Source organism: Idiotropiscis lumnitzeri, chromosome 15 (assembly GCF_059441095.1).
Source record: "Idiotropiscis lumnitzeri isolate Australia: NSW breed Sydney's pygmy pipehorse chromosome 15, RoL_Ilum_1.0, whole genome shotgun sequence".
Lineage (NCBI taxonomy): Eukaryota > Metazoa > Chordata > Actinopteri > Syngnathiformes > Syngnathidae > Idiotropiscis > Idiotropiscis lumnitzeri.
Genome location: NC_142405.1, coordinates 805,722 through 829,800, shown reverse-complemented (window position 1 = coordinate 829,800; position 24,079 = coordinate 805,722). Strand labels below are relative to the sequence as shown.

Genomic DNA, 24,079 nt, shown 5'->3' with positions numbered 1-24,079 from the left:
CATAATTCATGGGATTCACTCTATTCATGTATCTCCTTTCACATAATTCAGGTCGTTCAATTTACATGCATGTCATTCCTTTCACATTATTCATGTCATTCACTCTATTCATGTAATTCCTTTCAAATAATTCTGGTCATTCAATTTACATTCATATAATTCCTTTCACATAATTCATGTGATTCACTCTATTCATGTCATTCAACGTTATTCAATATTTTTTCTATTTCATTCATGATGATTCAATAGAATTCACTATTATTCACTGTCATTCAAATCATTCAATTTCATTCACTATGATTCAAATTCATTCAACCTCATTCAATATTTCAGAGTCATTCAATATTATTCAAAAACATTCAGTCTCATTCAAAATCATTTCACAAAAAAAATTCCAGCCTTTCCGCCTTCACACGCAACTCGCACGTAATTCCTTTCACATAATTCAGGTAATTCAATTTAGATTCATGTAATTCCTTTCACATAATTCACCTACCTCGTTCCCGACGGAACACAAAAGGTGGGAAAATAGCATTTTGCTGAACTGCATGCTTCAGTTGCCACTTTTTGACGGGGTGAATTTGAGCGTGAATCCTAGTTTGTCTAATTGCAGTCAGTAATGATGGTGAGTTGTGTATTTCAAAAAATATTTCTATGCTTGTCTGTTGAAATGTCTTTACCTGAAACGGAACCATACCAATTGTGGCCGCTGTACTGTGCTGGGAAAAAAAACCCAATAACATCCTCGACTTCAACTCGGTGAAAGCGCGTGGAGGAGTAAATTCTTTCCTCTTGAATTTGCCAGGACCATCACCCTTCTCCCGGAAAGCCCTTCCAAGGTGGCGTCTTCGAGGCCTTCCTCCCCGACTGCGAAAAGAGCCGCAATCTGTTGCCCAGGCTGGAGGAGGCCTTCCGACGGGGCCTCACCTTCACTGTGACCAACAAGGAAAAGGGCGCCAGGGTGACCTGGGACGCCATCCCGCACAAGACCAGCCTGCAGGGCGGCCGGTCGGAGTGAGTGAGGCTGCTGATGGTGTCCGGTGTGAGATGCGCAAACGAACATGACAAACGTCACATTTTTGCTCCCTCAGGAACGGTTATCCGGATTCTTCCTACTTGGAACGCCTCTCAGACGTATTGACGGCACTCGGGATTAAAGGTTAAGTTTCCAGGTCTTGAGACTTCCCGGTCGCATTATACATTCGCACGTGGTTAAAGGTAGTTGCAGTTTCTAGTATATTATTAATGTGGTTCATATTACAGAGAAGACATCATTAATGTGGAGACCATTCGTTGCAAAGATCCATTTATAAAATACGCTTTTCAACCGATATTTTTTCCACAAAAATCCATAATCAAAAACACCACATGAACATCAGGTTTACACCAAAGACATCTACAATATCTCTTGGTGAATAAAACCACAACTAACGAGTGGCACTGGTTAACATAAGCAAGTTGAACTACGTCGCAAAGCACTTTAACTTTAATTGGAGCAAAAGAAATGCCATTTAATGTTGAAGGCCATCTTGCATGAATTATATTTTGCTGCACTCTTTATGTTGCTTATGAACTGTTTCCATTTGTGGCTTAAATCAAAAGCAAAATTCATCCGTTCATTTGCTCTTTTTGGCATGATTTTGAACTTGAAAATTTCTCTCTGTCGTAAAGTTAAACGCCAAAGGACAAAATATTGTAAAGCCATCAAATATTCAGCTTTTAATTCATATATTTGTAGTAAGCATTAAGGGACCAAAAAAGAAGTTTTTTTTATAACTTGTACATATATTATTAAATACAAATTTTTCACTTATTTGAATTTTTTACGGCCAACTACTCTTGATTTAATAGGACTTAGTAAACAAAACACAGACAATTTTCATATTTCTTGTTATGCTTTTTTAAATTTTTTTTATTAGTCCTGGAAAACATGTAAGGCATATGGTAACATTACACACTGAAGCGTTACAAGCTGTAGAGGCCCGTGCGGAGCCCACCCAGAGTCGAGCACAGAAAGAAGCAGCATCAATTCAAGAAGGATTTTAAAAAACAACAACAACAAAGTGGTTTTAATGAGCGTCGTTTTTTTTTGGGTGGGGCAAACAAAGATACACAACACGTGCGAAAATCATCACGTTTGAGGGAAGCCTGTGTTGAGGGGCGGCGGGGTGGGCTCAATGGTGAGTGTTTTGGAGCGGGCACGGGGACGAGAGGCGGCGCATTCCCAGAGTTAGGCGGCTGCCCATGCTGGAGGCTTCTCTTGGCAACTTGACACGGGACTGAGCGGGCGTTCTTTCTCACATCACACCACCACATGAACACTAAACTAAGCTGTATATACACAACACACGCACACACTGTTACATTTTTGTTTTCAAACTAAACATGCATCCTACCACTGTACATGATCAGCCAATAACTTGAACTGAGGCCGCCTCGCTAGTTGGCTGGCAGGCGTGAGTGGAATTTGGGAACATTTCCACTGGCGGGACGCGGACGTGACTGATTGTGCTGTAAATCGAGCTAAAACTGTTGGAAGGACCTGAGAAACCACATTGAAAGAAAGACGGTATCTGCTCCAGAAGCCCCCCCCCAAAAAAAGAAATGCGATTGGACGCTCGTTGTCTCAGTGCAATATTTTTTTCAGCCCCTCTTTCCTCGCCACACACACTTTGAAAAGGAGCATGTGACATCCAATCCAGAACCGCAATGTTTGCTCGGAAACTTTCCTCCTGTTGCATAAGTGTCTGTAAATGCTGCAAAACCGTTTCAAGATGTCGCAGGAAGTGGTGAGCAGATCCGCTAAAAAGCACTTTACCTCAGAGCTATATGACATGCAGTACTATGCTAATGCCTTTGGTCGCATTATGCTAGGTGGCTAAGTGTTAGCATTCCTAGTGCCCCACGTTAAGGTTTAAGGTTCCCTCGGAAATAGTTGGCATGAATTCGTAGGGGTGCGCAAACAATCTCATCATCGTCCTCAAATGCACCCCTCGATATTTTTGGTGGACCTCCCTGGAGACACTTCTGATGCTAGTGCTAGCACCGAGGCTAACATTTTAACTTAGTACAGTACAATTTTGTTTTAGTTATTCTTCAACTCCAGTTGCATTTATTTTAAGATGTGGTATGGGTGACTGAATGTTTTACAATATTTATTCAGGTATAATTTGCACTTAGCTAGGCCAAAGTGTTTGCCATTAGAGTGATGCTGCTCTACCTTTTAGTAAACAGAGGATAGATTGAAAAAAAAAAAAAAAAAAAAGACGGCATCACGGCATCTTGAGACATTTTAGCACAGCATTGCACATTTATAGATTGCTGAAGTTTCCCTTTCCGGACAATATCAATATTTGTTTTGATCGGACGTCAGGCTGGCGTGTCTCGTTTGGGCCCGAAACAACATCTGCTCGCTCACTCGCCACACGGGCTCATGCAGTTAAGAAAGAAAGTAACTCCCACGTCACGTACGCTTGGCGTTACTGTGACGTGGTTGTAAACGCGCGGACGGGTCACGGCGGACCGCGTACGGGAGCCGGTAGAGCACAGTGAAAGGATGTTTCTGTCTAGTTCAGGGACGGACTGAGGTAAGTTGTGTGCAAGGAAGGAGGAGGAGGCACAGTGCGGGCCTATGAGCTCGAGCGACAAAGCCACAATTAAAAACGAGAAAAAAAAAAACAACAACAACCCTCTCTTGGTGCACATATTTGGGATATTTGCCAGACAGCGCTGGGCATTTTGTCTTCTAAGGAAGATGAAAATGCATCCGAAACCACACTTATCTTCATACTGTATATCTATTTTTGTATGCGCTGTAAATAGTCAAAGCATTGACAAGAGGAACATACATTGTCATTTGGCACACGTGGTTCGGACACAATAGACGCAGCTTTATAATAAAACGGGTCCCCGACACTCCAAACAAAATACTAAATGCCCGTTTTTGTGGGGAGGGGGGCGGCATTTGTTTTTCGTTACATCAAACATGGCACTCGGAACAGAAGCACCGTGCACAGGTTCACAAAGGGAGCCCAGCAGATTAGAAGAAAACACGAAGAAGGACAAGAATTGAAACCAGAGGTGGACAGGATACATGGGTCCACGCTCTCCTCGCACTCCAGCCCACTAGGGGGCTCCACACGCAATGTGGGATGTAAGGATGGCGGGTGAGGCTGGGGTGCGAGCGCCTTGCTTGTAAGTGCATTAGGATCAGCGAACAGAGTGCAAAACATACGAAACACCACTTTGTCCTCCTTGTTCAGGCCTGGAAGAAGGGCTTCGGTGCTGGGGGGGTGTTAAAGACGGTGGTGGGCTCGGCTAGGTCGGGTTACATATGACCTGAGGACAGACGCACGCACGCACGCGCACACACAATGGCACACAACACATGAGGAAGGCCACTCATGCTTAACACAACATTTTTTTTTTCGAATACATTTTTTTATACATTTATAAACAAATCCACCAGTTGCCATCAAGGGGGCGCCCACACTAACAGACAGGCAGGCAGACGGACGGCAAGAGTTACTTATTCGGGTAGTTTCAAAATAAAAAAAAAACAACTTCCGGCTTAAGGCGGAAAAAGGCACAACAATAATAGCGAAAATGATATCAAAAGCAAGCAGGGGTGGTCAAAACATGTCTGACGAATGAATCGATAAAAATTCTTTGGATTGAGTAAGTTGTTGAATCGTGTCGTGTAGCGATCAAGTCAAAATGACGTGAACCAAAAATACACCATTTTTAACCCAGCTACATTTCTCGACCAATTTGATGAATTTTTATGTTCAAGATTTCTACATCATAAATACCTAAATGGAATTGGCTGGTGACATCATACAAATTATTGTTTTGCGCTGCTAAAAATATGTTTAATAGTCATAAAGTAAAAAAAAATATTTTGAAATGGTCTTTTTAGGAATAGTCACGTTCACGTAGCAATGAGTTTGAGATGCGACGTTTCCTAACGACCACTAGGCGGCACCCTACACTTCATTTCGCCACCACTTGCTCCCATTCAATTGTCAATACAAGCTCAAGGAATTTATTTTTTGAGAGGAAGGCTCCACGTCTTTTCAGTGTAATCATCTAAAATATTTGAAGGGGAAGAGAGGAAGGGGGGGGGCGTCAATGTTGGCACAGATCGTGGGGGTGGAGGGATAACGTCGAGGTGGTCTTGTGGGGATAGTGGCATCTCTTGACAAGCCTGACGCCTGTTGCTATGCCGACCACAGAGAGGGAACGCGTAGGAGAGGGGGTTGGAGGCTTGTACTGGAACACCCCCCCCCCTTTGGTGGGGTTGGGGTGACGGGCAGGACTTGCTGAAAAGGAGCTCGAGGGAGGCCTCGGCGTGACAGTGCTTCTTTCAGCTTGTGGCCGTCACCAGTTGAAAAAAAAAAGACCCACATGCCCCTCTTCTTCCCATTGCCCAATTCATCTACCACACAGAGAGGCTCTTTATGAGCGACTATTATTAACTGTGGAGCTCTGTCAAATTAGCTGAGGATACTTGTTGATGCTGTGTGAGCGTTGGCCAATCGTCAGACTCGCTGACTCATCTGAGTGAACTAACTGGAGGGAGGGTGGGAGGAAGAGTGGGCGCGGTTCGTCTTGGTCGTCTTTGTGCCTGTCTGTGGGCGAGGTCTGTGACAGTAAAAATGGGGGAGCAGGTAACAACAATTTAGCACAGTTGGAAGCGACGGTTATGGTGGGCAGAAGGTGGGCGAAGAGGGTCGACCCACTGGGAGGTGGGCGACAAAAAAAAAAAAAAAAAATCAGTCTGATGAGGTGGTTTAATTTTTTTTATGGTTAGGCATGAGTAATAGCTAAAAGAAATCTGGACGGGAATGAGAGCAATTTCATCTCCCCAAGCTCCTCCCACCACCACCGCCGACCCCCAAACGATCAATCTTCATCCCCCCCTTCACTTCTCTTCTTTCTTGACCTCCTCCTCCTTCTTCTCCTCCTCCTCCTTCTTGGCCTCCTCCTTCTTCTTGTCATCCTTCTTCTCCTCCTTCTTGCCGTCATCCTTTTTCTTGTCGTCTTTCTTCTTGTCATCCTTTTTCTTGTCATCCTTCTTCTTGTCAGCCACCGGCGCCTCTTCCTTCTTCTCCTCTTCGGGCATGGGCTCCGTAATGAGGACCACCTTGCCGATGTTGTTCCTCTCCTGCATCTTTCGCATGGCATCGCCCACCTGCGGACAAAAAAACGAGAGGGGAGGATTGCTTGCGTGGTCGGAATGTCCTTCACGCAAAGAATGGTATCTGTCTTTGCTTATTGGTATCAAAAGTGTATCGCGATAATGGTCTTTTTTCCCCATGGCAAAAATATCACGCTATGAGTCACTCTTCGGATTCCTAACCCAGCAGGAGGGAGGTGAACGTTGCCCTCGCTTTCTGCGCGATTCCACTTGTTGCGCACCGAAAGCGCATGTAGCCGCCTCCGTCTCTTCATGCCTCCTCTCTCGTCATCACGAACGCGAGGCGGGTGGACCACCTATCGACCGGCGCCACGGCAACGGGGGCCATCTCCTAGCAACCTAAAGCCCTGACGACTTCCACACGCCATGGGAAATGAAGGAAGGGAGGAGGTGATGGAGAACAACCGGCGGCCCTCTAATAACAATCATTTAGGATGCGAACGTCACACCAGTCAAGCGCACAAAATATGTGGCGCACCAACAAAACGCAGCATTATCTTTGGAAAGACAGAATTTGTTGACCTTTGAACGTGGGGGGACAATAAATAAACCGTCTGCGCCATTTTTCCACTCTTATGTTTATTGGAAAGGCCTTGACGAAAAGATTCAAGATGTGAAGAACTTCACCTTGCTTTTTTTTTCCTCCCCTCCTTCTCATCCTCGTCTCTGTCTCTTGCATCAGGGACCCCACCCGAAGCCAGACGCGCGCACGCAGACGACAGGGTGTCGCCATGGCAACAAGAGAGGGGAAAAAAAAAAGAAGCAGAGAATAGGAGGAAAAAAAAGGAGGGAGGGAGTCAAAAAAAAAAAAAACCTGGAGTCTGTGACAGATGGAGAGGCCGAGAAATGGCCGAAGAGAAGAAGAAAAGGATGAGCAGTGGGAGGGCGTCGTTTGAGAAGATCCAATTGCTGACCGCGTGTCACAGTCGCTGCCCCGTTTTCTCACACTTTTCCATTCATAATCTGCTTTTTGGCTGCTTTCTCCTCGTCGACAGTCTGACTCCGTCTGGCCCAGCCTGAGACTTTGGCCTTCTTGTGCTTCAAATGTCGCAGATGGCATCTCACGTCCGATGACAATTTCAATAGAACACCAACGTGTCCTATCCTTAATGGAACTCGTTAGAGACGGCCAAACGGTTGACCGGCCCACTCCGTAAGCACCCACCCCCACGCCACTTTTTTTAGGGTCTTAAAAATACATTCTGACTCCGAATTGTCAGATTCAAGTCAGAAGACGTCGTAGCTTGTCGCCAGAGAGCAATGTGGCGATGGTGGAGGGGGAGGGGGGGGACTGTGCGTCGGACCTCCACTCTTGACCGTACGGAATATGTCGGTTGAGAGGAGCAAACATTTACCTGCTCCAGGTGCCAAGTGGAGTCGAGGCGGGGCTTGACCTTGCCCTGCTTGTAGAGGTCCAGGATGGCGTTCAGGGCCTGGCTGATCAGCTCCGTCTCGCCATCCAGGTAGCCGAGGTGGAAGCCGCACACCGACTTGTTGCTCTGGATCAGGTTGAGCGTGTGGATGGAGAACTGGTGGTACCAATTCTTGGCCACGGCCAGCAAGTTCTTCTTCTGGCCCGCCAGCATGTTAGCGGCACCTGAAGAACAAATGCGTCGTTTCACATCAGCTGTTCCTTTCGTGCTCTCACAGTGTGGAGTGTTCGGACGCATTCCAAGTTTGGAGGACACAGAATGCGTTCGGACGAATGTTTGGTTGGGCTTCGTGTTGATGAGATGGACGATCGGGTCCAGGATGAATGGCTGATGGTGGGAAGCCGCGTGCGAGCATTTTTGTACTAAATGGAAAAACCAGAGCCCTGTTCTCCGTGCATGCCGTCCTCGCCCACTCCCGCAGGCATCGCCAGAGACGCCTTCCCACGGATCACGCACGCACGCACGCACCTCCTAGCTGTTAACTGCTACCTATGGGATGTGGAAAAGTCCATTTTTGTGTGTCATGGCTAATGTTCCAAATTCATTACCTTTTGAAAATAATGGCCTAAATCTTTTTTTTTTTTTCAGAAAACACAAAAATGCATACCGCATTTGTGGGAAATATTGTAAAAAGTCGTGAAATGAAGAGGCTAATTTGGGGAAAGCTTTTTTCAAAAGGTCTTTGATGTCATTTCATTGGAAAGGCGGAAAAACACAGCGGTCCAAAATGTTCTAAATCACTTAAAAATGAATTGAAATGGTCAATATGACGCTGAGAGAGAAATATCAAATAACAGCGGAGTGTAAAAGAACGAAAATGAACGGCTGAACACATATTTATTTTTGATGAATGGAACGTAGCCGTTGTTCGGAAATCGTTACACGATTGTCACGCTTAACTCACAAACCATTTCTGTACAACAATACGTTTGTCAATATGATGTATTTTGCGTTTTTTTTTTACTGACCATAGGTGATGAGTTTGCCCATGGGTTTAAGCAGGTTGTAGGCCTTGTGGGTGTCCGATCCTCCAAGAGGGTCCAATACGATGTCCAGTCCTGCACGGGAGACGCTCGTATGATTGCGTAAGCACAAATAACACACAACCGAAGGCGCTGCTCATTGATCCGCACGTCTCATGTGAGACGTTTTTGTCGACATCATCTGCCGGCCGCCCTCTCACCCGTGGGACTGATCTTGCGGACCTCCTCCACGTAGTCCTTGGTGCGGTAGTCGATGGGATGCGTGACGCCGGCCTGGACGATGGCCTCGTGCTTGCTGGCCGATGCCGTGCCGAACACGGTCACGTCCTTCACTGTTTTGCACAACTGCGTGGCCGCTGTGCCCACACCACCTGGTGGCGATCACAACGTTAACGAGGGGGACATCTTGCGCAACAAAGCCACGCCACGCCGTGGATGCTTTCGTCTCAAAGTGATCAGCGTCCGTCATTGTTTTAAACAAGCCAGCGGCATTTTGCGTTGCGCTCGTCGGTACGCAAAGACGGCACGCATTGTTCTCCGATCACGTTAGGGAGCCCGACACGCCACGCAACGAGACGGCCAAATGATGCATCTCCCGCTTTGTTTTCGGCTTATTCAAGGAATCCCACACGTGTTGTTTTTGTAACACGGCGGACATTTTAAGAGGATACGTGCGTTTGCCCTCGCTCGGTTTGAAAGCGCATCGCCGTGTTTGCCGAGAGGTAATAGGTAACTGATAAGCGCGAGGTGGCTTCTGGTTTGAAAGGGACTCCAAGCGAAAGGCATCCATAAAGGTCATTCACTCCCGACCCCGTCTCGCTGCGCTCTTCTTATCTGATGGCATAAAGCCTTTGAGAGGAGCAGACATTTTTACAAGGTGGCTGCCGGCCAGAATAGAGGACATATATCTCCGTTTTGTTGGAAATGATACATTTTTATTGTTAGGAATGACTGCATGAATTTTGTAGTCTGTTTTAGGGGCGGCAGAGGCTCACCCTGAAAGGTTAGAAAAAATGAGGCCGTATCACCAATTGTTTTGCCCCCAAAATTGATGTTGTCATAACCGGACACATGAAAATGGAAGAGAAAGTAAAAATGGTCGTATTACCCGTGACGGATGCTTTGCGTCTTTGCTGAAAAGTGCCTCATTCGAGCGGCACATAGGCTGCGCTCTCATTCTCTGTGGTGAGCAACTTCGCCCCCAGTCATCCTCTTGAAGAAAACTCCTGACGGCGCGTCACAAGATCTGAGCTCCTCGCCAGGGGCCTCCTTGTGCACTTTTAACTGGCTTCACTCGCACTCATGCACATGTGCACAGATCACCAGATTTAATCTGGCCAAGTATGCCGCCGCTCCAAACATGAAAGCTTCGTTTGGATTCGTCGCTTGATCCAATCCGAAGCTGAGTTTGATTTGCTAATGCTAGCTCTCACCCTCAACGCAATGTCTCGCACGAACGGGAACTCCGATCCCAACCTTATCCCGAAAGCGAACCCTAATTACTCCGGACCGCCACGGACCGCTCTGATCCCTTATCTGACTCCGACTGACGCCGCAATCGAATCTTTTTAGAATCGATTATCCTATTGTTCTATCCCAGTGCTTCTCAAATAGTGGGGCGGGCCTCCCTGGGGGGGGGCGTGACCCTGTGGAACGTGCTTTTTTTCTGCCGCACTTCAATAAAGTGTAATTGCGCACCCTCTCCAGTAGGTGGCAGTGGCGCTCTCCTTGCCCATTGTGCACAGCGAGTGGCGTAGGTTTGTTTTGCAACGAAAATGCTATTATTTAAAATAGCGGCAGAGAGTGTGTGCGGGTGGGGGGGGGGGGGCGCCAATTGTTTTCTTCTCGCTCGAGGGGGGCGTAAAAGAAAATAATTTAGAAGAACTGTTCCATCCCATTGGATAATCTCAAATAACTCCGCCCTCCTTAACCTGAAGACGGAAACTCCCTTGAGCCCCATAGATATCTGCCCCCCCCAATCAAACCCAAAGCAGAGACGGCAGCCTAAGCAAATTCCTGCTGCTAATCACATTGCTTCTCTTGAAATCAAATTGAAATGTTTACATTTGTCGTCGCCACGCATGTTGTTTGTTTTCCCCTCAGTCACAGGAGGGTTTTTTGTTTCTCCCCCAATCCTGACATACTTCCATCCAATGAGGAATTTGAGACAAAAACACGGAGGAATCCACCGCCTCGACACTGGGACACTGTTGTTTTAGTCAGAGCCCGACAACGGTGCACATTGCTAATGAAATGCTTGTCGGATTTATCGCAAGGCGACATTGCGATAAAGTGACACCTCGGCATTATCCTGATTAAAACTCACAATGTCTTCATTCAGATTCAAAGCTTGTGTCTAACGAGGACCGATTGGCATTGTCTCCCTTTTGTTTTTTTTTGTTTTTTTTGCCATTTGGGGCCTTCAGAATGTTCTAATAGCATTTAAGGCACTACAAACAAAATGTTGAAGAAACGAGAATGAATCTTTACAGTAAATCACAATATTTTCATCTGTGTGTTCTGTTTTTTCATATTAACGTTTATTTGTGGTAGAAACACCTCAATGTCCATCGCTCTCGACGTTGTAAATGAAAATGCTTGCGAGCGGATCCGTCACAGACTTGTTCGGATGTGTCACTTCCTCTGCATTTATTTCCACTTTTAGTTGAGGAACTTTCACAACCCGTCATTTGCTTGTGGCAGCCTACAAAAAAAAAAACAGCTCCCGACGACCGACACGGGCCGCGTTACTTCAACATTCCCCTCCTTGTCTGCAGCCGATGGGAGCTTGTTTGTCAACGTGCACTCTTTGCACTGCTATTACTCGGCGTTACGTAACCTCGGTATTTTTGTGGGCTGCGCAGGCAAAGCTTGCAGAGCAAATGAACGTTCCTTCTCCCTCTCTCTCTTTTTGGCTCGCTGAAAATTCTCAGCGGGCGACGTGTGGAGGAAGCCAGTTTGAGTGTGCGAAGGCAGGCCGCCCGTACGTTTCCCCAGGAAGGAATGTCACGCCGCTAATTCATACGATCATGTTTGTAAAACAGCATGACTATTTATGGAGGGAACGTGCCCGCCTAAAGAATCACACGTCGATGGTGAGCTCCTTGTCATCTTTCTCATGCAACGTGCCTGCACCAAGTCTGCATTTTCACTCCCATTTAGATTAGCAACACAGGATTGTCAAACGGACCCCCAAACCCAAAACTAAACCTCCCTAATCCCAGCTCCTCGGCCGTCCTAATCGCTCACCCGAACACCGAAACACTAACACGCTTGTCCTAACCTCGACACTCCATAGCCCAACTCTCCCATTCCCTAAATCGGAACTCTACCAAGGCCTACCTGACTTATCTCCAACCACCTAAAACAAACAACTTAACCGCCGTCCCTAACCCGCCCCGACTCCTAATCTTCCCCGCCCCCCCCCACAAACCGAACGCCGACCTGAGATAATGAATTGTAAGAAAAGAAACATTTGGGGGCCAGCAACATCCACAACACTTGGTGATGCTTCATTTTTGACGTTGTAATAAAAACACACATGCAGGTGTCTTTAACATGGCTCAGACGCACCTGCCAGTGTGTGCGGCGGGAAGAATGAGGCTAGACATGGGTGGGTGGTTGCTTTGGGGTGACGGGACTTTTGGGGTCGGGGGGTTGAAAGACTGCCGGAATGAGAGCGCCATCCTGACTGCAGCGTTAGTTCAGAGGTCGCCCTGGTTTCCCTTCGCTTATCAGTGCAGCTGATGCGCCGGCGGCCATGCCAGGCCTGAGGAGCGCTGACGCTTCAACGGCCCTCCCCTGAACGATTCTCCGCTTTGCTTGGCGGTCACACCGAATTAGACCAACGTTGCAGACAGTCGCGCCGAGGCTTTTTACCGAAGCCCTTAGGAGGCTTATCCACGTGAGCGGCATTCTTGGCTACTAAATAACGGATGAGACTGCTGAAAGAATACAAGATTTAAATAATTGACAAGAATTACATTTATATTTAAAAAAAAAAAAGCCATTCTTCAATTTCGTTACTCAATCATCATTTGCCAACCAAAGGATAACATGGCCGAGGCCTGCCTGAGGTCATGATTTCAACGTCCAAGCAGAGGTTCGGACTCAACGTCACTTTCCTAAAATATCAAAGGAATGAAAAAATAATTGTTGAAGTGTGTAACGAGCACTCCGTTTTATCAGAGTATCGAAAATAAGATCCTGACATCAATCCTAATGTGACCTCGGCTCCTCTTAGCTCATCAGTACGTCATTAAAAGGAGTCTTTCATCACACAGGATTAATAAGATGACTTTGTGTTGTCGCATTGTGTTGCTTCACCATTTGTGTTGAAATCATTGCTGAAGAGGTTACAGCATCCCAACATTGATGCTATTTAGCATTAGCGTTAAGAACGGAAAGGCTAAGTTATGTGGTTGTTTTAAATTGTGCCCAAAAAAAATTCTTGTTTTGAATGCACCTGGCCAAAACGATGACGCAAATCATCACCCTGGCTGGGATACAAAGTTACACAAAATGAAAGTAGGAAGTGGTCCTAAAAAAGTCATTTTGTCATCTGTGGTTGTTTGCTTTCCAGATGAGACGTTAGGCAGGAACGTTGTGAAAAAGGCTGGCAGAGATTGTCTTTGTGGAATTAAATCGATGGCTGGTTCTAAAAAGATAAACTAGTAGACAAAAGACAGATCAACGTAAAAAACATTTTGCCAATTTAGTTGACAGAAAACACAAACATTCATTTCGGAATGGCAAAACGTGTGACTGACTCCAACTCCCAACGAGAATTTTTCTCGTGTTTTTACTCAGTTGGCCAATCCAGACGATGCCGATCCTGCTTCAATCATTCCACAATCTAGCGCGACGCTGCTGCGTGGAAGTCTTCCGACGAGGCTACTAGTGCCGGAACTCGACAGCTTTACGACCCGTGCGGATGAATAACATCTGCTGGCGTTTGTCTATCACGGGAGTCCTGACCCAAAACCAAAGCGGTGTCACGTCGTCATCGGAATGCCGGAATGTTTAGTGTGGGTGCGGCGCTGTCGTGGATGCCGGGCCAAGCGTTCGCAAACACTCGGCCCCGGTTCACGCCGAGGTCAGAGAGGAAAGGCCGGTCACCGTCGACGGCTCTCGTAAAGACGTATCCAAATGTCAGTGGGCCCGACCACGCCCAAATTCCCTCGGGGGGGGGGTGACACCAGAGGGTTGGCGAGCATACGTTACGCTAACGACGGATATGGCGGAGGTCGTGCCGGGGGGGGTGGAGGAGGATGCAGATGTGCGCCATGGCGGGAGGAAATACAACAAGCTATTGTTTGGCAAATAAAGAGGACGTCGGCGGCGGCGGCGGGGCCACGAGAGAGGCAGCTGAGGACTGTTTACGCTTTCTCGGGTCGGACGAGGTGCTTTAGCGGGTCATGTGACAGGGAAAACTTCAGGGAACTTTTTGGAAAAAAAAAAAACATTTGTAATGAATTTGCACTCTTGAATTGGAGACAGAGAAAATGTTGCAAGCCGCAACTCACGTCATTAGCTTCCATCTAGCCCGGAGGTTGGCGAGCTTTTAGCTCATGGTTGGGGAAAGGCGCCTCAGTTCTGCGCTACACGTTGAAATGTGAAATGTTGAAAACGTTAATTCAGTGAGCACGGCGACCGACATGCTGCGACGTGGCTTCTGCGTCTGGCATCCAGTCAAGCGTCCCACTCCAAGTGCGACAAACTTGACAACCTTCGGAATTACCAAAATAAATGAAAATCGCGCTCGTATCGTAAATAATTTATAGAGATGGTCCTTCTCGGACTTGTTTCGTAGCAGAAAGTAAGTTAGCATTAGCAGCTAACATCGTTGCAGATGGTGGACATCGTTGCTAACTGCAACGTTTCTTGTCAAACATGACCAAATACTTTTCGCCTGCATCGTGAGCGTCGTTTAGTTTACGACATGATGCATGAAATAATCAAAGCGCACGATTTACGTCACTCATTCTAAAACCGGCATATCTTCAACTTAATGGCGCGAGCTTGGCCACTTTCTGAGTGCTACTAATGCTAAAATGCTAACGTGTTGCTCCAAACGAAAATCCGGAACTAATTTTCTACAGGAGCGAATTTTAGTTGGAGAAATGCTAACACTTCATGGCTACAAACAAGGCATATGTTGAACTTGGTGAGTGCTAACATGCTAATGCTAAAATGCTAACGTTTAGTACCTCCATCACTCATCATGGTTATCACTTGAAGTCACTTTTATCGTGACAATGTGTACATATTCCGTACGAATGCGCATGCACATTTGTGCAATCTGTCAAGCGTTTGTTTCAAGAACATTTCTCAGAATAGTTTGCTCCGATCATAAATCTCAACGTGGGGATGGGTGGTGGTTCACTTTTGTGACCTCACTGTTGCATTGTGAGCGTTTGTGTGTCACCGCCAGTTGATTATTTTGCATCCTGGCACCACCAAAGTTGATGCGGCAGGAATGCACAATTCCACAAGCACGTCGCCGCTCTTTATTTGGCTGCTTTCACTTCCACGCAGTCACCGGATAGCTTGTGACATTGCCCCCCCCCCAACCAACCAAATCGTCCGATTGGGGTTAGCAAAACTCAAATCGAGTACATGCAGGACACATCAAAATGTGAAGATTTCGGATTAAAAGGCGCATTGAGTGAAAAGTTCTGCTTGAATCGGTGGCTGCGACGGTGGTTTTCCGAATTGTCATGTGATGTTCTGATTAGTTTTTCATCAAGAGCGTCAAATAAGACCTTTTGGAGTCATAAAGTCATAAGCTGTCGTATTATTGCATCATCTGCTGTAACACCTCAAATTTCCCCATTGTGGGACTAATAAAGGACATCTTTGTCTTTATCATACTGAGAGCTGTTTTGAATATTTACACCCGAGCACTAAACAGGTAGCCCTCCTCCCAAAGACGGATTCGGCATGGTGACAGGCTTGCAATATTTTAGCCCAGTAATGATCCGTATCAACGCAGTGTGCATTTGCATTATTGCCAGCATACCTACGTGGACGAATGCGTTCAATAAAATATATGAAACCGAAGGCGTAATATCCTCGGTGATATTGCAAACATATGAGAGTTAAGAAGGCAGCAAAAAAAAAAAAAAAGCCTCGCTCCGTCGGCGGTGCGTGTCACCGCCGATACCTTTAATCTCTCTAATCACAGAACATCAGGAACCATTTTTTGACAGGTTCAGCTGGTAAGACCTCCCACCGCCTCGCAGCCTCAGGCACCACGTGAGCCCGCTTCTTTGTGGATCGCACACTCGGCGAGAAGGACTTGCTCTGCTGCCATCCAAATAGGGATTTTTATCAGGTCGTGCAACTTTGGAGTTATTTACTCTCATTATTTGCTGAACCTATTGCGGAATATCCCATTGGCTAAGGTTTGCTTGTTTACAACGCTAATGCTAGCTAAGAATTTTGTTGAAGCTGGATATGCATTTTGTTTTACTTTTTATCGCGAGTACGCACTTTCAAGATCACATGCGTTCAACCGGGTAACGTTTGTGTGGATGAGTGAAGTGAGACTACATTCCAAAGTCGCTCGCAGTTTTAATAAATTCCCTCCTTCGCGGTCTTAACTGACATGTGAAATTTCAATTGGACTGAACGTTGCTGATGTGAACTTTGTAATGACAGCTGGCGGACGGCCCTGAGAAACGGCCTCCAAACGATCCTGTCCCAGCCTCCCCGCATGAGAAAACCTCATTTTCGCGATTTGCTTCCTACAGTGCACGCGTAACGCCCTGTCGTGAAAGCCTTCTCGGCTGCATCCAAACTTTTGGGAGGACGGCCGTCGCTCGTCTCCCGGGAAACAACGTCGCATTGCTTTCGACTCTCAACTGGATCCACCTGGGCAGAAACGCAGATCCAATTTCCTTCCCCGCCTCACTTCTCGTTCCATGTACACCCACACGCTGTCCCAAAAGCCTCCCGATCCTGTTCCTGCTCCGACTCCCTCACACGAAAATTCAACAGGCGGCGAGCTAATGTATTTTCCGGCACGCCAGCTGTCTGGAGCGGCAGCAAAAAAATCACAAGTTCTCATCGGGCTTGCCGATTTTTACATCCCGAAGCAGGTGTGGATACTTCCAGTCGCCTCGCAACCTTCTCCCACCAATCCCCACCCGCGTCTTTAACCTCCTAATTTGGTGGATTCAAACATTTTGATCATCAAGGTCATGATGCGGACATCCTGCGGAGATGCCAAGCGAAGGAATATTCTTGGAAAGTGGGGGGGATGGTCATGATTTCGTTTGAATACGTCAATGCAAAATTGTCACAAGACTGCTCACATGCTGGCACGCCTCATATTGGTCAGCATCTTTCGTTGCAGTTGCCTTTCAAAACCAAATTGTGAAACCGCTCCTTGCTGAGCTGAGCCTCGGGGTTCCTTCTTACGCCATTTTTCTTGAATTTATCTTCTTGGTATCGTTTCTTATTTTCCGATCGCTACCATTCCCCCAATTCATATAAAATGTCAAAAATATAAAACAAGGCAATGTTGGTATTCCCGATCAAGAAATGAATTTCTAAGAAATGATTGAATTTGCTTTGCCTAAAATCATTCCGTAGAGGGCATGAATCCTACCTGCGGCCGAGTGGATGAGGACGCTCTGGTTGGGCCGCAGGTGACCGAAGTCAAAGAGCATCATGTAGGCGGTGATGTAGTTGACCGGAATGGCGGCGGCCTCCTCGAAGCTCATGCCCTCCGGCATGACGAAGGTGCGGTTGGCCGGCACCACCACCACCTCCTGCCACAGGCCGAAGCGACTCAGCACCATCACCCGCTCGCCCACCTGGGAAACAATGGCAGTCAGTCATTACCAATTGGAAAAAAATACAACACATTCTTCCTTGGCACCAATTTCCATCGCTGAACAAATTGTTGTCCCCCAACCCGGTTTTGGCCCCCGATTACACTCAGAAAAAAAAAAAACCACCGCGGAAGAGATGCTAACGGCAGTGCTGTCTCACGTCTCTTCATCCATAAAAGTAGTGCTAGTGGCGCTAAAGACGCATTTGGAGGCAATTTCCGTCCCGTTTTGCGAATAGCTTCGGTTCATCGCACGCACGAGAGATTTTTCGTGGGCCGGACCACAATCCACCTCCGGCCTTTGTTCATCTTTAAAAATGTTTTTCTCATGAAAATATCGATAGAAGCTTTGTAGAAAATTGTTGTTGAAAAATGCGATGAATCACAATCAATTAGGGCAAATTTTGCCATTCATTGATGAACTGCCAACGTCTTTTGGTGCACCGGAGTGTAAGCGTGTCAAATTGCGGTCCATTTCCTCTTTGAAAGCGGCTCACGTTCTTATCAAAGACCAATCCTCCACTGACTGTTGCGTCCAATCAGGAAGGACCGCTCGAGCGACACAGGAAACAGAGACAACTGCGGCCTTGGAGCCCTCTTCCTGTTTTCTTCCTCCTTTTAGAAAAGTCTCTCCCTCCTCCTCTTCCTCTCCGCAATCCTTACTTTTTCTCTTTCACTTCCCGACAGCAGAACAATTTGAGAAGGTTTTCCTTCCCCCTTCACGCGAGTACGTCCCTCCTCCTGTCTTTGGATTTCTTCATCCCCGACTGTCTCCTTCTCAAAGACTTCAGGACAATGGGGGCCCATCTTTTCCCCCCTGGCTTCCTTCCACTCATCATCGCCTCTGCCAGATTTCAGATTTCTTCCCCATGGCTGAGCAGAAGACGAGCGCTCTCCTCCTGGGAACAAACCCGCTCGGACGGTCCGGAGGGAGCCGTGCGCCTTTTTGTCCATCAGCTCCAATTAGAGACAGCTCCCCTCTTTCTTCCTTCGCTTTCCCTTTTGCATTCCTTTGTTGGACATGCTGACTCTGGGTGGGGGCTTGAATGCATCGGGCCTGCCGCTTCACTCGGTAGAACAATGCAAGACAACGGCGGCGGCGGCGGCGGCGCTGGTGACGCCATTTACGGGAGAGCGACATGACTCATGCGGCCATCTCAGCGCTTCTTCTTCTTCTGTGCCCACGTACAGCATGTGAGGAATACGTACTCAAGGCCAAGTGAGACAGCCTTGTGACACTTGCAACACACGCACGCACACACACACACACACACACACACACACCCCCACACACACACACACACACACACACACACGCAGAAGCACATTTCTGGGCATCCTGCAGAGTCACCGTCGGGGTCAACTAAGACGCTTCCACTCGGCCGCATATTCTCTCACTGACTTCATCAAATGTTGATTCACTTCGGGGACGGCTTGCAGGTCAGCGACTTTGTCGGTTGACGAGCTCAGCAGGAAACCAAGGCCATATGCAAATCATTTGCAGTAAGACTTGGATTCATGTCCTGGATGGCGATGTGCCGGCATGTGGCGGCCAAGGTGTTGCGGTGCTGCAACCATGAGAGGCCACGCCCTGTTTGCACTTGACCCATTTCGTCATGCAAATGAAGCAAAGTTTCACTTCACTTTTGTTCGGACGACCGGGACAGCACATGGACCAAACCTGAGCCGGGACATCGTAAATGACAAGGAGGAGTAAGATGGAGCGGTCTTTCTCCAAAAGAATGGCGATTTAGATAAAAGGGAGGCCCGCAGGAAATACCAGAATGACAATGCGAGCCGGGGCTAATTGAGAACATCTGGGTCCGATCCGACCGACACTCGCCAAGGGCTCGGCGTGTGGATGGGGAAAAAAAAAAAAAAAAGGAGAATAAAAAGTGCTGATGCGCAGCATCACAAGGGTTTCGATATGATTTGTGATCCCCCCCCCCCCCCTTCCTTGCTTACTCATTGTCACACGATTCCAAAAAAAGGCTCCTTCTTAGGTCATTGCGGATGAGTCGTCTCCAAAGTCGAATCAACAGCACACTTTTTGGTGTCGCTGCACTTTGTGAAATCCAAAAGAAGAAGACAAACAAACAAGGAGCCAAGAACGAGTTCTGCATTCATCACCTTGAGCACAGTAAAGCAAATTGGAATTCTGCGGACACGAGTGGCGCTTCGGCTCTTTTTTGCTGATGTCAAAGACTTTTTTTTATTTTTATTTTATGACTTTCGCAGGCAATCACAGCAGACTCACACACATAACCTCAGCATGAGGCTGTACGCCAGTCACTAATTATTAAGCCGCATTTCCATCAAGTGGTACGAGTCAATTGAGGTCGTTTTGGAAGAGGAAATCCCAATATCGGCATCGTAGCGCAGTGAAAGCGTTTGGCATCGGGGAAACCATCCAAAAGAGAAAATACATTCCTCTCGCCAAAGTAAAAAAAAGTGCGACGTGTCCTTTTGTGTTTTTCTTAATTCGTGAACTGGTCACTTTGTGCTTTTGGGTTGACGGCCTCCACTTTTGCTATTACACTGAGTGGCAGGACGGTTCCCTCAAAAGGCAAAAAGAAAATAAGTCACTAAAAAATTTTTAAAAAACTTTTTTAAGAGTAATGTGTGTTCGAAATGATTGTAAAATGTTTTATGTTCATAGTTTGACGTCTATTCAGCGTTTAAAGTTTTAACATTTCCAGTGGCTATGCATGACTTGTAAAAGTTCACTTTTTGGGTGAGGGATGAATGCCTCACCCTGCAAATAGTGCTGACTTTGTCAAAGCGTTCTCATTTTGGACTAAAACACCCAGTTGGCGGCTCACAACAGCATGTTTTCAATTCCATCCTGCCTCAGAAAGACTTTCTGACATGTGGTTAGCGTTGTGAACGTTCCTTTGCGGACCTAAAATCAAAGCCAGCGCTCGCCACCAACAAGAAATAAAAAATAGAGAAGAGCTGCTGCTCTTTTGCCTTCGGGTGGTCAGCAACATTTGCTCCGTCAACGTGCCAAAAGATCTCATCGATCGTGTTCCATTAGCTCGATTGCCTCTTAATTCTATAAGCGAGGGCGTAGGCGATGACGAGCCGTGTTGTTTGCGTGTTGACCTTTAAATCCAATTTACTCGACTGACAATGTGGAAAGAGCCTCACACTCAAAAGGTTTCTGGCCCGACCGCGGTGTCCGGCTGACCCCTCACCGATTGTAATGCAATTAGTCGCCAGCGACACCCCAGCCCATCCTTCATGTCGGATTAAACCTCCACGCCCGCTCCCCACATTTCGCTTAAAACATCATCGAGGGCATCGACATTAAAATGTTACGTGGAAACAAAACGGACCCCGGTGACAAAACGAGCGAGCCATTGATGGTTTAATGGTCGCCTGTTTACTTTGCGCTTTCATCGACTAAAACTAATGATCATGAAGCCACTGAGTGTATGACTCATCGTGCTTCGCGTCCCTTTACTCTATTCCCGTTTCAGATTTACACGATGTCATCTTCCGAAAATAACAGTCCAAACAAATTTACCGCAACAAAAATGTGGCGAGCAACACGTAGAACACAAATAGAGCGTTGTGAAAGTCAGTGTGCTATTCGGCTTAAACGTGCATGATGCTAACACGTGGCTAAGAAAGGCTAAAGCTAACACGCGCTACGTTTAAGGTCCAAGTTTGGGTTCAGGGTAACGTCGGTCTACAAGGTGGCTAACAAACGTTCTTAACACGAGGCCAACAGAATCACCTTCAAGTTTGTTGAACAGGTTTGCTGTTTAAGTTAAAAATTCATTCATGATGCTAAGATGTTACTGAGAGGCTACAAGAGATAAGAAATACTACAAAGTATATTTTTTAAGGTTAAAGTACACCATAAGTGGCGATGCATTCAAGGAATGAGATATCGCTAACAAATGCTGATATAAATTCAAACAGCGCTAATGCCTAAGACCTTCTTAGATCTCACCTAAACCGCCACTGAATGACGATACTTACAGTATACTCCACAAATGTGAGGTTGAACATTAAACATTTATAGCCATTATGTCCAGTACAGTCCCGTGTCTTATTAGCATGGTACGGCCACATGGGTTAACCACACCCCAGTTGTTCTTCATCAGCCAGCTCTCAGCCTCTCCAAATAATTAGGCCAATGTTCTGTGACGGCTCAACATCACAAATGAGGCTTTTCCCCCCATTGAAAGACAGAAAGAAGGCAGTTGTACAACATGGATGCAAGGATTGGCCAGGGTCAAAGGTCAATTTCTTTGTCTTCAAGCTCTTGAAATGAACTTGTGTTTAGCCCTTTTGCTTGACTAATGACGTGTTTATGAATAAAGCAACGTCGAGGTGGGGCTCGGTTCCGGTCTGTTGTGCTGCACCTTGTCAATCTCAGAGCGACGCCCCCTCTGCTAACAAAAGGCGTCAATCACTCCATCGCCTCCACCGGCATCAAGTTAGACTAACGCACGGCACCCGGTCTCCAGAAGTTTACAAAATAAAACGCCACTTGGAGTTCTTTGAGCCCACCAAATGCCTTCAAAAGTGTCGTTTATGGCTATCAGATGCCGGAATGTGTGAAGGTACGACGAACTAACATCGCTAATTTGTCACATTTGGCCAGAAAACCATCGCTTGCCGTTTGAAATATTGTGACTATTTTGAATGGATTCTACTTCCGGTTATGTCCCGCAAATTCATTTTAGCTTGACGCGGCTGTATTTCAAGCCTTGGCGCACCTCGTTGGAACGCAATACAACGCAAACAATACAAACGAAACTTGTAAAAAAAAAAACAACAAAAAAAAAACAATCGTTAATTTTCCTTTTGCATTTGCTGAACTCGACAATTTGTTCGGCTTGCGTTACGTTCGCTAAAAGTTGCGCAAAGGCAAAGTGACAGCAGCACAGTATGAGTGAATGGTGCGGCACCGCGTGGGTGGGACACCCGTTATCTCTTGTCCATTGTAGGCAAATTGGAGCATTAATATCGAGAAGCATTTGAATTCCAATCTCAATGATAGACTCTTAAGTCACTAAAACGTCCCTTCCATCTTCGCAACATCCGGAACACGTGTCTTCTCCCTGTGCACAATATAGACTTAACGAACCACAAATTGTATTTTGGGGGACATAAATGTCCTTTTTTAGTCGGATTCTGATGACAGAGATGGACGTAGTCCATGCATTTTTCACGAAAATCTTCCTCATGTCCTGCACCGAGGAGCCGGACACGCCCATGTAAAAATGAACGACACACGCTATCAAGCTGTGTAGCATTTCGTTCACATGCACGAACATTTCAAGTATTTGCAAAGGTGGAATGGATGCGTTTATGCTTACTTTTCTGTCCGACACTTCCTCGCCGACAGCCTCCACCACCCCGGAGCACTCCATGCCCGGACTGACCGGCGGGGACGGCAGCCGGTCGTAAAGCCCCTGACGCGCCATCAGGTCGGCGAAGTTGAGACCGCACGCCTTGACTCGCACCTGGACCTCAGCCGCCTTCAGGGACGGTTTGCCCTTTTTCACTTGCAGCTTGACTTTGTCATAGCCGCCGTAGCCGGTGAGCACCAGGGCGCGGTACGTGAACGCCTCTTCCTCGGGGACCTTCTCGGTGGTCGCAGCTGCGTCCGCTGCCGACGCGTCGGCAGCCCCGGCGGCCGCTGGCTCGGACTCCTTCTTGGGTTCCTCGGTGGGCTTGGGGTCCTGCTTCTGGTCCACGGCGTTCTGCTGCTGGACAGGTGCGTCTTCTCCAGACATGTTTGCAAAGAAGCTGAGGAAAGGTAAGACAGTGACTTTTTTTCCCCCCTTATTCTTTCTTTAAAAGATGTGCTTGGACGTGGAGTGGTCTTATAAAAACACAAAATAGGGTTGCACGGAGTCTTTACTTGCAGCAGTGAGTAAAAAAAGAAAAAAAAAAGAAAAAAACCGACACAGTGTGCTGACCGGTGGAGAGGAGTGGTGGCTGTCAACGCCGGGCTCAGGCAGCGAGAGTGAGTGGGACGAGACTGAGGCAGACTGCAAAACACGGAGAGCTGATGAAATTGGCGGATTCCTGCGTGCGTGATTGGGTGGATTTGGGTTTGCAATGGGAAGGGCTTGAACGTCAATCTGTCAGCCATTGTAAAAGGCACATGGCTTGCAAAAAAATGCCAGTTAAGGACACATTCTGTCGAGATGCTCACTTTATTTACCATTCTGCAGAACTATTGGGTGACAATCTTGCAAAGGAGGGGACTAACCGCTCATGCGATTCATGTTCAATTTGCTGGCAACATACAAACAAACAAGCATTCATATCCATCAACTGTTTATATTCTTCAATTAATCAAACATGCGTGATTTTGGAATATGCGAGAAAGGCCATGTGAGCACAAGAAAAAATGTGAGAAACGCGCCTCAGCATCCAAATTAGTCGTCCGCCACTGCAAACGGCAAACACAATAATCAACATATTGTTAAAAAAGAAATACCTCACATGATACTGAACATCTTTGTCATGGTGCCATTTTTGCGACAGCAACTAAAATGTGCAAAACGAGACTGTAACGTAAATTCAAAGATTCGTTTCTGAATACATTTCTCACGTTTGAAGACAGTTGCTTAAAACTTGAGCAAATACGGACAAT

At 46.8% G+C, this 24,079-nt stretch overlaps 1 protein-coding gene across 2 annotated transcripts; it reads right to left on the bottom strand.

Moving 5' to 3' along the window:
- Positions 1 to 1,884: 1,884 nt before the first annotated feature.
- Positions 1,885 to 23,553, bottom strand: vat1 (vesicle amine transport 1). Of its 2 annotated transcripts, none has more exons than XM_088318059.1 (7): positions 23,397 to 23,553; positions 22,791 to 23,223; positions 17,230 to 17,437; positions 8,816 to 8,986; positions 8,601 to 8,690; positions 7,555 to 7,796; positions 1,885 to 6,193 (listed from the first exon to the last, which is right to left on the bottom strand). In XM_088318059.1, exons 2-7 carry the CDS (start codon positions 23,208 to 23,210, stop codon positions 5,924 to 5,926), a joined length of 1,401 nt encoding a protein of 466 aa, XP_088174185.1. In that variant the 5' UTR covers positions 23,211 to 23,223; positions 23,397 to 23,553; the 3' UTR covers positions 1,885 to 5,923. The 2 variants fall into 2 exon arrangements, with proteins under 2 accessions (XP_088174185.1, XP_088174186.1); XM_088318060.1 differs by having other exon boundaries at positions 23,384 to 23,439.
- Between the last annotated feature and the right edge of the window lie 526 nt (positions 23,554 to 24,079).

Excerpts from the sequence above, each read along its gene's own strand:
- vat1 (XM_088318059.1), bottom strand. The coding sequence starts at position 23,210 with ATGTCTGGAGAAGACGCACCTGTCCAGCAGCAGAACGCCGTGGACCAG. Across the intron at positions 8,691-8,815 it reads CCGCAAGATCAGTCCCACGG|GACTGGACATCGTATTGGAC; the intron begins GTGAGAGGGCGG and ends TCTCCCGTGCAG. Across the intron at positions 6,194-7,554 it reads CCACTTGGCACCTGGAGCAG|GTGGGCGATGCCATGCGAAA; the intron begins GTAAATGTTTGC and ends TTTTGTCCGCAG.